The 14,532-nt window shown below is 40.7% G+C and overlaps 1 protein-coding gene across 2 annotated transcripts; it reads left to right on the plus strand.

Annotated features, from left to right (window-relative positions):
• The first annotated feature begins 9 nt into the window (after positions 1-9).
• Positions 10-14,313, plus strand: shpk (sedoheptulokinase). 2 transcript variants are annotated; one of them, XM_086309706.1, is made up of 7 exons: positions 10-442; positions 522-663; positions 4,770-4,944; positions 5,037-5,189; positions 5,355-5,530; positions 8,672-8,872; positions 10,269-14,313. In XM_086309706.1, exons 1-7 carry the CDS (start codon positions 305-307, stop codon positions 10,661-10,663), a joined length of 1,380 nt encoding a protein of 459 aa, XP_086165832.1. In that variant the 5' UTR covers positions 10-304; the 3' UTR covers positions 10,664-14,313. The 2 variants fall into 2 exon arrangements, with proteins under 2 accessions (XP_086165832.1, XP_086165833.1); XM_086309707.1 differs by lacking the exons at positions 10-442; positions 522-663 and adding an exon at positions 2,167-2,202.
• The last annotated feature ends 219 nt before the right edge of the window (positions 14,314-14,532 follow it).

The raw sequence follows: 14,532 nt of genomic DNA on the forward strand, positions 1-14,532 counted from the left end.
AGTCAGCCTCAGGAGGAGCCGATTTGGTGCATTCCTTGACAGTAAAACAGTAGGAAATTGATCTACCCTGAATAACGTTTAAGCAGGGAAGCTACCTTTGAATTAGTATTGAAGGAGACACTATGTTACATCAAAATGTAAATTCGTTATTTCACATTTTTGGCTAAAACAGCAGTTTTATAACAGCAAATTTAATCTAAGTAGCAAAGAAGCTCTAAACTCCTTTAATCACATGAATGCAGCAGTGAGGACTTTTGCATTTCGGTATGAAAAAAGCTCAAGGTACACATCGTAAACATCAGTCATGTCTAACTTTATCCTGGGTTTGGACGTGGGTACCTCTTCAGTAAAAGCCGTTTTATTAGACAGAGGATGTAGAGCTATAGCTGCCAGTCAGTCTTTACCGACTGTTTCTGATTTAGCCGACGATAGCGGGATAAAGGTGAGTGCGTTCACTTGTCCCGCAATTTTAACTACAGCTCAGTAATCTAAACACCTCTGTGTGATTGTGTGTAACGCAGGCGAAAGAGCAGGACACGGGTCGGATCATAGACACTCTGGACCGGTGCATTGGCCTCCTGCCCAGAGACAAACTGCAGCATGTGTGCTGCATCGGGCTGACCGGACAGATGCACGGAGTTTTATTCTGGAAACCAAAAAGCGGTAAAGTTATTCTGCGCGCGGGCTGTGGCATTTCATCGTCAGTGTGGTAACTTGTGTAACAACGGCTCTATGATTGGGGATTGTTTCTGATTTTCTTTTCACGGGAAATGAGAAAAACATGATCAAAAACAAAATCAGGTGTCAAAGGAAAGATTAGACATGATTTTCAGGCTCACGTGCAGCCCTGTGCCAAATACAGATGACACTGCGCAAGAGCCAAAATAGTCTTTGTTTGGCAAAGTGACGAAACAAGTACTTCGGCTCTTTACTCAAGTAAAAGTCATAATACCAATTAAGAAATGAGTCAAACGATTTCGCACTACATTCAGGAGCTATTTCAGAATTAGAGACATTACTTTGACAGTGCTTTGACTTTTATAATACCACATAACACAGGTTCTGTTTTTTTCATTGTCTACCTCTTTCCTGGGACCCAGATGTGGTAGGGTCAAAGAGTGAAGGTAGAACATGGATAGATTTTAAGATCTACAAATTAATAAGTAACTAAAACATTATCATGAATGTAATGAAGTGCAGTCCTCACTTACATCTCACCATTGATCCTATCTATGCCCTGATCCAATGGCATGAAGCAATGTGTGATTAACAGTGCTCCAGTCTAATGGTAAATTGTGAGTGGGGAGTAGTTGATCATGTTTTAGGACCTTTACCACCCAATGTCCCTTCTCTGAACACAACCATCAGGGATTCAGGAAACATACTGTGTATATCAGTGTAATCTTAATTCTTGTATCTTGGATACATTCATTTAGGTGGAGGATGGAAACATTTGTGTAAAGATGGATGAATTATACCAGGATCATCACAGATTAGGTACTGAAGTGATGCAAATCTTAGATAGATTGGAGAGAATTTTTCTTAGGGTGTTTACAGCCACACATTTGGACACTTATACAGCTTACACTAGGACACACTGGAAACATGTATACCTCCTGCAAAGCTTTCTTGACTTACCATGTAATCACCATTTAAAAGTCCTATAGTTTTCTGACTATCGCGCTGTTTATCAATAGAATATTTTCATTTATTTTCACTAAGTAATTATTTTCTCACTTGTCAATCTGATCTCTTCCCAAGATATTTTAATCTTTCCACACTGCCAAACACTCTGGAACCCCCTTTTTTTTTTAGCATCTGTGTATTCAGTATCAGGGTTCGTAAGGGTGATTGCTTACATTTCAGATGTGGTGCTTAAAAGTGCTTGAAAGTGTAACTGTATTTCATTCACCACAAATAACTATCTAATTGATTTATTTATTTATTTTTATCAGATAGAGAAATAAAATGAGTCGCAAAATGTAAAAGCAAAATTTCTCTGCCTTGCACCTCTGTGGCTGTCTGTTTCAATATGTGACCCGCCTCTCCCCCTAACTGTCGGGATGAGCACGCTAACATACCTGCAGTTATAAAGTTCTTAAACAAAAACAAAAACAAAAAACATACCTGCAGTTGCTGTTTTAATGAGTGTTTGATGGAAAACGACAATGGCGGAGTTTGCGCTCTCCAGTCGCATGATAGGTGAGTCCTAGTGAATAATTTTCCAGTACGTTACACATGCTAATTTTTAAAATTATGATTATTATTTTGCTAGCTATCAAACTCGCTGGAGAAATGATTGAAATGCAATGAGTGTGATGCAATACGGCAGCGCTATTATACAGTTAGTTATGGCATTAAGATTTATGGAATATGCTGTGAACTTAGCTAACATTACTTAGCAGTAGCAGTAATATGTGTTACTTTACTCATGTGAAAGCTTTAAACTAGGGCTGGGCGATATGGGCTAAAATTCATATCGTGGTATAATTTGAAGTATGTGCGGTAACGATATATATCGCGATATATTCTTTTCTTCTGTATAACGTATTTTCCACTCTATAAGGCACACTTAAAATCCTTTAATTTTCTCATAAATCGAGAGTGTGCCTTATATATGAATTCTGGATTGTCAGAGCATTACGGCTGCCATAGTGAGGAGCTTCGCGGAGTAATCTGTGTCCAAAACCTCATCCCCTTCAGGTCCCAAAGTCAAACCAACACTAAGAGTTAAAAACGGTCTAAACTCTTTCATCTTTAATAAAATCATCAGCGTTGCTGCTTTATCAGGTGTAACAATTAAGTTTAACATCCATGCATCCATAAAAACAGAATTTATTAAATTTAATGGAGTTAGAAGTTAACAGGAAGTTAGCTCGCTAGTTTCCACCTAAACATGACATACCATATTCTGACTGAGAGATTTTTGAAACTAATTAAAACGTACAGCTCTGCTACCACTTTCAACATAAATGAAGACAGAAAACTAAACAGCAGTGGTGTTTGCAGAGTTACTGAAGTTGGACTACCTGGTATATAATGTTGTGCTATGTGATTGCTAGCGACACAGCTATGTTAGCATAACATTAGCACAGTGAAGCTGGAGGATGAACAATATGGGAATAGAACAGCTGCGAGAGAATTCAACATTAATGAATCAAGGTTACGGAAGTGGAGGAAGCGCAGTTTTTGGCTTTCCCCATGTTTCAAAAATGTTTCATCTCTTTGCTATGACTGTCGCCCGGCATAATTTGCAGATGATAATGGTTGTAGCAGCTGCGATGCTTTCGACCAAAACAGGCGCAGCTTGATGACATCATCAACATGCGCTATCGTGATATTCAAAATCTCTATCGTTGGCCAAATTTATATCGTTTCTATCGTATATCGTTTATATCGCCCACCCCTACTTTAAACATTTAGCCAGTTACATAACTAGCCAACTTAAGGCTTTCTGATTAACCCTCTAGGGTTGACGGACTGAGTGTTAGTTTCAATTCTAAATAAAACAGTGGTGTTTACAGCGGGAAGAAACCGTAAAAACGGCGTTTTCTACGGACAGCGGTAGCAAACACTCTCTGCTTGGGAGTGAAAAAAAAGAAAAAGTGGAAAAATGTGCCATGTCGACCAATCAAAAATTATGTGGCATTTGGTTGTTTAGGAAGAGGGCGAAGTTTTAGGAGTGACACCGGCGAGAGTGAGCGAGTGAGTTTTGATACATGATAGATTTGTGATGTTTACTGTGTTTGGACTCAAGTTAGTGTGTTGTCTTGTGTAGTTAATGTGTAGTGTAGTCGTTGTTTTGTTTTGTGTGTCACTTCTACTAGTGAATGTCACAGTTGCTGCAAAAAAAGCCACCAAAGGCAGATGTAAACGCTGTCTCCACATGGAAAACAGGAGTGACACACCTTCTGTCATACCTGCAGGATTTATCCCTGTGCTGTTCTCCTCTGTCTTATAGTGGACACAAACTATTTTTGGAGTTGCATATATAATTTGTGTGTCTTCTTATTTGATGCAGAACACCTCATTGTTCTCTAAATAGTTTTAAATGGTTATATAAAAAACGTCTGAGCCTTGGCTGCATTTTTAGATAAATAGTACCATATAACTTTGTTGTTTGCAAAACTTGTGCATATTTTCAAAAAATGTACAATTTCTATTTGCATTTCAAGTTATGAAAATGATTCGTAAAACATGTTTGTGTTTTTTACAGTCAAAAATATAACTTTTTTCTACTCATATTTTAAATTTTGTCTGAATTTAGATCAGTTGTGCTTATACAGTATGTCAAAATGTGAAAATAACAGAATTGGCAAGATAAACAGTTTTTAAAGGTGAAATATAGAGGACAAATCAAAAGTAGTCAAAAAACAACCAGTTATACCCTGAACCCCAGAGGGTTAAAGGCTAAAAGCAAAGTTGTCACCAAGTACTTTTTATATTTGTGTGTATTGTTGCAGCTTTTTTAAGTATTAACTTGGTGCCTTTGGGTGAAATAATGGTAATATGAGGGACCGATCCATATGGTCACAAAGAATAGCGACAGATACGTATAGAGTATCTGTATAGAGTGGTATCTAAAATAAGCATGCAGTTTAGTTTGACTAATGTTTAAGTGGATCCAGAGGCTTTAGAACAACATTGATTGATAATAGGACAGGGCAAAGGACAGAGTCTTTCAAGAACACAGCAGTCAACATAACAACTCAAACAAGGGTTGTATTAAAGTTGTAAGCACTCAGTTGACTGTCTTTTGCACCACCCAGGTTGCGTCTGGTCCAATAGTGATTCCTTAACAGCCAAAGACACCAGTCAGCTGATCACCTGGCAAGATGGACGTTGCAGCAATGACTTCCTCACCTCTCTTCCCAGACCAGACTCTCATCTCAGCGTCGCCACGGGGTTTGGCTGTGCAACAATCTTCTGGTACATGAAACACAAGTAAGCTCACATCTTTAAAAATAAATACATTATAAATAAATACATTTTGCAATTGGGATACAAAAGCTGAAGCTGTGTGGTTTTTTCCGCAGACCCAAATTCCTTGAGGACTTTACGGTTGCAGGTACTATCCAGGACTATGTGGTGTCCATGCTGTGCGGTTTGGACAGGTGTGTGATGACACCCCAGAATGCAGCCAGCTGGGGCTTCTTCAACACGTCATCCAATCAGTGGAACGAAAACATGTTTGTATAGTGTTGAACGTCCTTCCTTTTTACAACACTTTACTAGATGCACCTACTGCATGAAAACTGTTGTGCATGTTTGGTTTGCAGCCTCATTTACCTAACACTTTTTGCATCAGTGCAAGCATACGTAACAAGCACTGTATGTGTGTGTGTGTCCTCTAGTCTGAAGGGTGCTGGCTTCCCTTTGCACCTGCTTCCTAAGTGTGTGCCATCTGGTAGCTTGGCAGGAAAGACCTGCTCTCAGTGGCACGGCATCCCTGCTGGCACGCCAGTAGGGGCCGCGCTAGGAGACTTCCAGTGCTCCGTCTACTCCTGCATGAGCGAACGGACAGATGCAGGTGAAACAGGATATCCATTTATCTCTCTTAATGAACTAAATGCACAATGTTCTCACAGTTGATTGTGGATCTGCATTTATAAGTTAATTCAGATTCGGATAACTTTAATAATCCCAAAAGGGGAATTTGTTTACAGCTTAGCTGAATCACAAACCACACTATTGCCTATTGTAGCCAACATTTACATGGAGGAAGTCGAATGTAAGGCTCTTGGCTCTTTTAAAGGGAGAGTACCCAGCCACTGGTACAGATATGTAGACGACACCTGGGTCAAAATTAAAACACAAGAAGTGGAATCCTTCACTGCGCACATTATCGCTGTGGATAAAAACATCAAGTTCACCAGGGAAGACACAAAGGACAACTGTTTGCCTTTCCTGGACTGCGCTGTGCACCTTGAAGAGAATGGCAACCTCAACATTGAAGTTTACCGGAAGCCCACACACACAGACCAGTACCTCCTCTTTGACTCCCATCACCCTCTGGAACACAAACTTGGGGTAATCTGGACCCTACACCACCGGGCAGAACATGTTCCCTCTAAGCCTGAAGGAAAAAAGAAGGAACACACACATGTAAAGGAAGCACTTAAAACATATGGTTATCCTAATTGGCTGTTTATAAAGTCAGCAAAGATGCACAGAAAAGAAGATCAGACACCAGCGAGGGAGGATAAGAAAGACAGATGCAACAACATTTTCATCTCCTATGTAGCCGGTGTATCAGAGAAACTCAGGAGGCTCTTCTCCAAGCACGACATCCCAGTGTACTTCAGACCCAGCAACACACTCAGACAAAAACTGGTTCACCCGAAAGACAAAACTCCTAAACACAAACTTAACAATGTGGTGTGTGCTGTACAGTGCAGCGAGGAATGCCCAGACCTCTACATCGGAGAGACCAAACAGCCAAGCGCATGGCACAACATAGAAGAGCCACCTCCACGGGACAAGACTCAGCTGTCCATCTGCATCTAAAGGACAAATGTCACTCTTTCGAGGGAGCAAATGTTCCCATTTTGGGCAGAGAAGACAGATGGTTTGAAAGAGGAGTGAAAGAAGCCATTTACGTCCACTGTGAGCGACCATCTTTGAACAGAGGTGGTGGTTTATGACACCAACTGTCTGCCATCTATAATCCAGTTTTGAGATCCCTTCCCAGACGCCTTAACGTCCACTCACATCCTGGGCCATCTGACCTCAGGAAATTGCATGATAAGGTGGGGCCAGGTTTCACAATGAGCTCACCCGAAACCTTGGCTGATTGTAACTAGAGCTGGGCGATAGAACGATAACGATATTTATCGCGATATAACTTTTACTCGATAGAGAAATTAAACTATCGCGATAGACCTCGCCGCTCTTATCCTCTTTAAAAAAAAAAAAAAAAAAAAAAAAGGTCAGCCAATCCAAATTAAGTAGCGCAGAGCCGAACCAATCACAGCCGCAGCGTCACGTCGCGTGACTTGTTACGTACAGCACAACTGCCAGGCCGCACATGTGTTTGGGAAGCAGCCAGCCACTGTACCGCCCGGGTAGTGGAGGAAATGAGTGTGCCGACTAGAAAAATCAACCGAGCGTGACCGAAGGTTACCGAAGAGAAAACAGATGATGGTTCCAATGCCGGAGAGATTGTCGAACGGAAGAGCCATAGAAGTTCCGTAGTGTGAAGGTATTTCGGCTATTTCAAGTCTGACAAAAAACAGAGTAGCGTGCACTGTAAATTGTGCCGAAAGCAAGTCCGGAAATACAATAAACTGGTGCATGCGTCACACTGTGCGCCACGTTATTGTTTCGATGAAATGAATTTCTACAATACTGTTAATTCTACTCTCTGCAGTGTTTAAATGCTTACATATACACACAGTTACTGTCCCTCCACACATACGACTCGGTTCTGCTTCTATGCCCCAGCTTTGTTTACTTTTTCCCACCGAGGCTTCTAGACTTCTGATTGGCCAACATTTCTGCACAGTTAGGAATCTAGCTCCACCTGCTGCTTTGGCATGTTCATAGCAGCGTTTTCCTTCATTTCTGCCTTTATGTGTGGACGGGATTATTTTTTAAAACGGAAACGGAAAATCTCCGTTTTCAAAAATACCCGTGTACGTGTGGACGTAGCCTCAGTCTCTGACTGGAAGCGCTAATTCGTCATTCGGCTTTTGTCAGACTAAAGTAACTGTTAAAACTGTTTGAAAAGCTAAGCTATACAACAAGGAGAGATTGAGAATTTCCTTTTAGTTCTCAGTTTATTTGATATTGACAAAAGTTAGTCAGTTTTGTCTGTTCTTCTGTAAAACAAACTAAGATTTATTTTTAGAATTAATATTTTGTTTCTAAGTGGAATTGACAATTTAGTCTGTTTCGTTTGTTCTATTTTGAAACTTAAACGCTTTAGCGGCTACCTTTTGTGTAGTTTGCAATATTTGCCTTTATTTATCTGAAAAAGTCTCATGTTCCTTAAGTACATCTACCCTGTTGAACTTCATCCATCCATTCACATCCGCTTAATGGATGAACTTATTATGGGAAATAAATATTTAAATAAAAACAAGCTGCTGATTATTTCACATTTTACTTGTGAGCAACGGCACATTTAAATCTTACAAATATAGTTATTTGGCTTATATCGTGATAGATATCGTTATCGCCTGAAATGAAAAAAACATATCGTGATATGAAAAAATCTTATATCGCCCAGCTCTAATTGTAAAGCACACCCGCTTTCACACCTTGGCTCATGTGATTAGGTAGAGGATCATCAGGGGGTCCTTTGTCCCTCTTTGGGGGGAAACTCCCACTGGGTTTAAATCTGGGGCTCTCCACCATTTGACTCTTAGAACTGAAGAAGCTTCTCGGATAAGAGGTGAAACGTCTTCAAGCAACTCAAAGAAGTCCAGACGCTTTTCTTTCCAAGCTCCTTAGACTACGATGACCTGGATGACTGAGAACCTTCACAGACACAAACCACACTGTTGCATGTCAAGTGAGAGATCAACAAACAATAAGGTTGAGGAAAAAATCCAATATAAAACTTATTGTAGCTGACTTAGGGGTTTATATTTCAGGACAAACACATCACTAACCATCACAGCTAATTCTCTTTAGCTGACAGTTTCTTTCTTTTTTTCAAATTTCCCAGTCCTTAACATAAGCACTTCAGCCCAGCTGACCTACGCCATGCCAGCTGACTTCAAACCTCCAGATTCTCTTCAGCCTGCCTCGTCCATCTCCTACTTCCCTTACTTTGAGTCCACATACTTGGCTGTTGCAGCATCGCTCAATGGCGGGAATGTGTTGGCAAGTTTTGTGGAGATGCTGACTTCCTGGATGAGAGAGCTTGGTTTGTATTCTTCTTCTATTTTCTAGACCTTAATCCATCGTCATCCCTCTCAGGAAAACCAAACAGTGCAGGCTGACTTGCAGATGGACACAGACACTGTGATTCCACGTTTTATTTTTTAATCATGATTATTACAAAAGGCTTAAAAAAGTAGAATAGCTTAGTAAAGTCAAGTACAATATAACGAAACAAATTATTTCAACAGTTTCATATTCATAAGGTGACAACTTCTCTAAAAATCCTACCCCCTCTTTACTCTAAAACGGATTAAAATGTAAAATCGCGCATCACATTGTGTATTGATAAGATTTGTGAGACCAAAAACCTCAATAAGAAAATGTTTACTGACACTTTGCATAAACCGGCGGATACCAATATTCAGGGTTGAAAAAGCTGTATTTTGGCCATTTCTTTTCTCTTTTCAGGCACAAATCATAAACAGACTTCCCTAACGTTTGTTATGCGTAGTTATTTATGTAATTATTTAACCTAACTGCTCGGATTAGCTGGATGTTGTGTTTGTGGCTTTCCAAAGAAGTGTGTTGCCAACAACAAGAGCTCCCACTGGTGGGAAAACTATGTAATTTCAAAACTCAAGACATGGTTGAAGGATGTTTCTTCTGTCTCTTCTTTAGTTTTTAAATTTTTTTTATTCATCAGCAGTTATAATATTGATACAGATAGATCAGCAAATAGCTAATGCCAGCTGACATTGTTGATTAATCCTAGTCTTAGTCGTACAAGTGAGCAGCAGGGACGTGTTATCATATACTTTTTTTTACAACTGTTTCAACCAGATGGACCGCTCCCTGTTGGCCATTAGGAAAAATGTAGTTTTAAGGTATATCTTCATTATCTTCACATTTCACACTTGATGATTATGCTGTGCCCATCATTTATATACAGTCTTTACATAAAACCTATAACTAAAGGGAATGGCACTATAGACACCAGGTTTAAAACTGTGGTATATTCTGATATACAGAAAGTTTTATCTGCTGCTTAATCAGGGTTTATGTGAGCTCATTTGGAAAGATCCATGTACACCTCACAGGCTCATATACTTAACATATTCATAGAGATGATAAATGACACCTCTCTAAACTCGTTACTGGAGATGCAAGAACCAAAATACATCCCAGCTTTATTCAGAAACGTTGGCAAACAGTTCTAGGGAAAGGTTATACTTGCAGATCAACAATCAAAGCTGCTTAAAGATGAAAGCAAAGACCAGAGACGGCGCAGAGATTAGAGAAAACTGACATTAAATGAATAATTAATCATGAATGCAATAAACAAAATAACAACTGTAGAACAGTTAAACTAAAGTCTGCACAGATAGATGACACTAAAATGCCCCCCTCTGCTGCACCCCCGCCCCCCCCAATCTCCACAGGTGCAGAGCTGAGTGACTCGTGCTTATACGAAAAGCTGATTCATTGTGCCCTGAACCAGGAAACCAGCAACCTGAGGGTGAGTCCTACTATCTTGGGAGAGAGACATGACCCTCTCTGCCTGGGCCACGTGACTGGCATCTCCACCTCCAATCTCTCCCTGGGTCATGTGATCAGGGCTCTCTGCCATGGAGTCCTGGACAACGTCACCTCGATGATGCCCGTAGAGCATCTGCAGCAGGCGGGGGTCCGCAGGATTGTGGGCAGTGGGAGCGCGCTCGCTCGGAACGAAGTGCTAAGACAGGAAGTGGAGAAGGCGTTCCCTCTGCAGGTGGTATACGGACAGAACGCAGACTCTGCTTTGGGCGTGGCAATGATTCTCTGTGACCGCCTTTGAATTGGAATCGCTATCCAGTTCTGTCTGTTTACATGACTGAGAATTTTGCACATCAACTAAAGCTGACCCTAACAAATCTTACACAGCTCATTTTTATTTTGAATCTTAAAGAAAAGGCTGTGTTTGACAGGATAGAGATCCAATGTTAGCAATTTTATAGGACCAAAAGATAGAAGATGTTCGTGAAAGCTCAAAGATTTTACTGTGACTGAACAGCTCTCATCAATATACTGGGCATTTCTGATATTTGGGGTTGGATTTTGTTACAGTGTAAGTCACAATCAAAGGACGGCATCTTTTTCCTAGACCTAGCTGCTCTTCATTCCTCAGGAAAAAAGTCAGGCCTCTGTCACTTAGCTTTACAGCTGCTTAATCCAGCACCAGACAGATGCATTAAATGATAGAGGCAACAAATTCAAACTTGTTAACTGTAGGTGTCTGAAATTAAATAATGACATGGAGAGAAATCACAGTGAGTTGGAATGCTTTAAAGCTTCTGCATGATTTATGTTCCCTGAGATGAAGATGCAATCAACATGTCAACACTGAAGCAGAAAACAGCATGTTGAGGTGCCTTCATTTTAGGTGTCTGGGACAGATTCATTTGTAGTTTCCTGTGGGATGGGTGTTTCCTTTTCAGCTGCCTGATTGAAACAGGTCGAATCTTTGTGTGTTTGTGGGTTAAGTATTTCAAAACACTGATTGATCAGAATTCAGTCTGATCATGAAGCGCAGATTACCAGGGTGATCCACGCTTGGTTTAGAATCAACCAGTGTCATAATAGCAGGAATCCAATGGAATGGTTTCATTTTTAGCACCTTTTTTCATTCTTGAGAATGATGAGAGACTTGAGTGTTTGTTTCAGTGTAGACTCTCACAGTGCCCGTCAACTCCCACTGAGCCTTATTTTTCTTTTTTAATCGCACTGTCACAGCTTGGCTCACAGGCTCAAAACGGAGGTAGTAACTAGTAATGAATCTTTTAACTAATTGGGCCCAAGTGTAGCTCATGCAGCCAGTTACTTCTACAAGTAACAGCACTATAACCATAGCAGAGACACCTAGTGGCTGGGGGTTGTCACACTCTTCCTGGACACCAGCTGAATCCAAATCATTGCTTTCCCCCCCATTTACACTACTGCATATAAAAGTTTTACTCAGTTACAATGTCTCATTTTCAACCACACTCTGTTGTATCATGTTCACCAAGTTTACTGCAACAGCCTCCCCAGTCAGTGCTAACTCCACTCTCTAACTCAGGAAACCTGGTGCTTGGAATAGGCACTTGAACAGTAGGCTGGAAAAAATGAAGGAGCTGGAAAGCTACCAGAAAACTGAGTATAGTCTCAAGAATAAGTTGCTCTTGACAAAGCACCACAAAACATCAAATCACTGGGTGCTGGTTTATCTCAGTTGGATGAGCAGGCAACCATATGGCGTGTGGCTGAGAGTGGCCTGGCCAGGTTCGAATTTGACCTGCAGCTCTTTGCCACATTTCTCTCTCTCTTTTTCCCATCAATCTTCACTGCATCTGTCTAATAAAGCAAAAAAAAAATGTATATACATATATATACAAAAACCCCATAAGATCCCTGATGTGATGGATGTCTGAGCCATATGATTGCAAAAACAAAAAAGCCAGTGCATTTGGACAACAGAATGAGTGCAGGAAATTGAATGAGTGATAAAGACTGATGTGTCACTTGCTCCGTTAGGGGAACTTGCTAGGAACTGTTCAGTACATCAAGTTTACTGACAAACTGAGCTGAACCCACCCTGTTCACGCAGTCTTCCATCCATGGTAGAGGATAAGCATCTGGTTTAGTCAACCCACTTTTCAGTGATTGGTACAGAACCCGGGAGTTGTTGGCTGTATCCACCAACAAACAGGGAGAAGCCCAGCTTGAAGATGAAGGTTCACAATACTATAATTGAACATATACTGAATTTCCTTCTCCATCACCTTCTCTTTTCTTTCCCAGAAAGTCTTAAAACGCCAGTGAATCAGTTGTGCGTCACCCACATCAATACCATGCTCTGTTAGGTGTGTTTGAGTCTGACAAACGAATAATCATTCATGATGACAGACGTGAACGGGCTTCCAATTTACAGAGGGTCCTTCCTCGGCAGGCTTTCACTGGATGGGTTTACCCCATCACCCTCATGTGCCAGTGAATCCATGCTTCCCACTGTGCTGTGGTATGTCTTCCCCAGTTTTACAGGGCTGGGACACCCTGATGTAATGGGGTTTAAGCAGATTAATATGACAAAAATGAATTTAAAAAACAAATAGTTCTACTCTGAACTTGAATGGCAAAGGGACCATAAAGTGCCCTGAAATGAGACACCACCAAATGGCATCAGAGCTAAAACCTGCTCACCTGGACCGAACTGCTGCAGTTTGGCTTTTGGATAATTAAGATGCTTCATTTCTATAATCCAGAACCGGATTCACTATCTCAATGGGGTTCAGGCTGTACCACAGAATCCCGAAGCAAACCGTGTGACCAAATACCATCTCATTTAGACTAAACCCAGTAATGAGTTGAATTACATCCCTGGCAGCCAGCAACAAACAGCCATGGGTCTTTCCCAAACCTGGCCTAATTCACATTACCCCCACAGCAGTGTTTTCAAAGTTTGATGGAACCAATAAAGTGGCTCTGAATGTGATTATGCCTTACTCAGACTCGTTTCAAAATTTGAGTAAACAGATGTGATGAAAAGTTTGAGGGCTGAACAATCTGTATCACCTTTATGATAATTGTGGCGGGAACGTAAGCGCTGAAACCCTTGAGCCTAGTGAAGCAGCTAGAACCGTCAATGACACCTGCAACCTTGGATGTGCCTCCAAGACAACCTTTTTTGACAAAACACTAAAAAAAACCCTCCCCAACAGACCAGAGAGAATCCACATTCCATCAGGGACAGAACAGCAGCTGCACCTTATACAGACTTAAACACACCAGGCACAGGCCCAGCCAAGCTCAAAGCCACATGAATCACAAGCCGAGGACAGCTCAGTGACCATAACTTTCAGCAAAACAGTAACATAATTTTTTATTTACTACATGTCAGAATCTCCCAAAGCCAGATTGCTCTGGTCTTTATAAGACTTTATAAGCTAGAGTAACAAAGCATCTACTGCCTTGGGGGGGTCATCGCAGCATCCTTTAACTGACCTGTAAGAGCCATGGGAAATCTTCTTTCTGATGTTTACTGCTCTTTATTCACCTCTTCTGACATTCAACCTTAATTTGACCTTTAACTTAGTATATGTTCTACTCAAAAAGTTCATGGATGTCCTTTGTTTGTTTTTTTAATATTCCTTTTCATACTTGTTGTCATTTGGTTTAAGGAGATACGATTATGATTATGAAGATTAAAAGTCATCAACCAGTTAAAGAGAAAACCTGTTTGTCAAGTCTATAGCTTCATATTTTACTATAATCACATAAACACAGTTTTTTTTCCACAGGCACATATAGACGTCACAGTCCACTGCGTTATAAGTGTGTTCACTCACTCATTATGCTGCATTAAGCCACAGTGATAGTGATGCTACTAGAAATAAACCAGTGTTAATAACTGAATTTGCGCCTGACTGTCTTTGAATGTGTTTTTCTGCCTGCGTGAGCTCAGACGGGCTAATAAAGAGAGTTTTAGCTTTGTGCACATTTCTGTTTTGTATTTAATCAAGGCTCCTTTGAGAATGACAAGCTCAGATACAAATGGGATCAAGATCACAGAGAAGTTTTTTTGGGGTTCAAGTGACGGTTTTGGTTATGCCATCATATGCAAACGATAACAATCTCATGCATCCTTTTCAAAAGTAAAAAAAGGAAGTTGTCTCATGCGAGCTCTGCAGC

This window comes from Aulonocara sp. 'chitande type north' Nkhata Bay, linkage group LG10 (genome assembly GCF_057382095.1).
Source record: "Aulonocara sp. 'chitande type north' Nkhata Bay isolate Kocher_YH1m ecotype deep benthic linkage group LG10, A_spYH_male_GT1.1, whole genome shotgun sequence".
In the NCBI taxonomy this organism is placed as follows: Eukaryota; Metazoa; Chordata; class Actinopteri; order Cichliformes; family Cichlidae; genus Aulonocara; species Aulonocara sp. 'chitande type north' Nkhata Bay.

What these genes read in the sequence shown, in the direction of transcription:
- shpk (XM_086309706.1), top strand. Translation starts at nt 305, where the DNA reads ATGTCTAACTTTATCCTGGGTTTGGACGTGGGTACCTCTTCAGTAAAA. An exon ending in GAGCGAACGGACAGATGCAG is followed by an intron (nt 5,531 to 8,671) that starts GTGAAACAGGAT and finishes CAAATTTCCCAG; the next exon opens with TCCTTAACATAAGCACTTCA. An exon ending in TTCCTGGATGAGAGAGCTTG is followed by an intron (nt 8,873 to 10,268) that starts GTTTGTATTCTT and finishes CAATCTCCACAG; the next exon opens with GTGCAGAGCTGAGTGACTCG.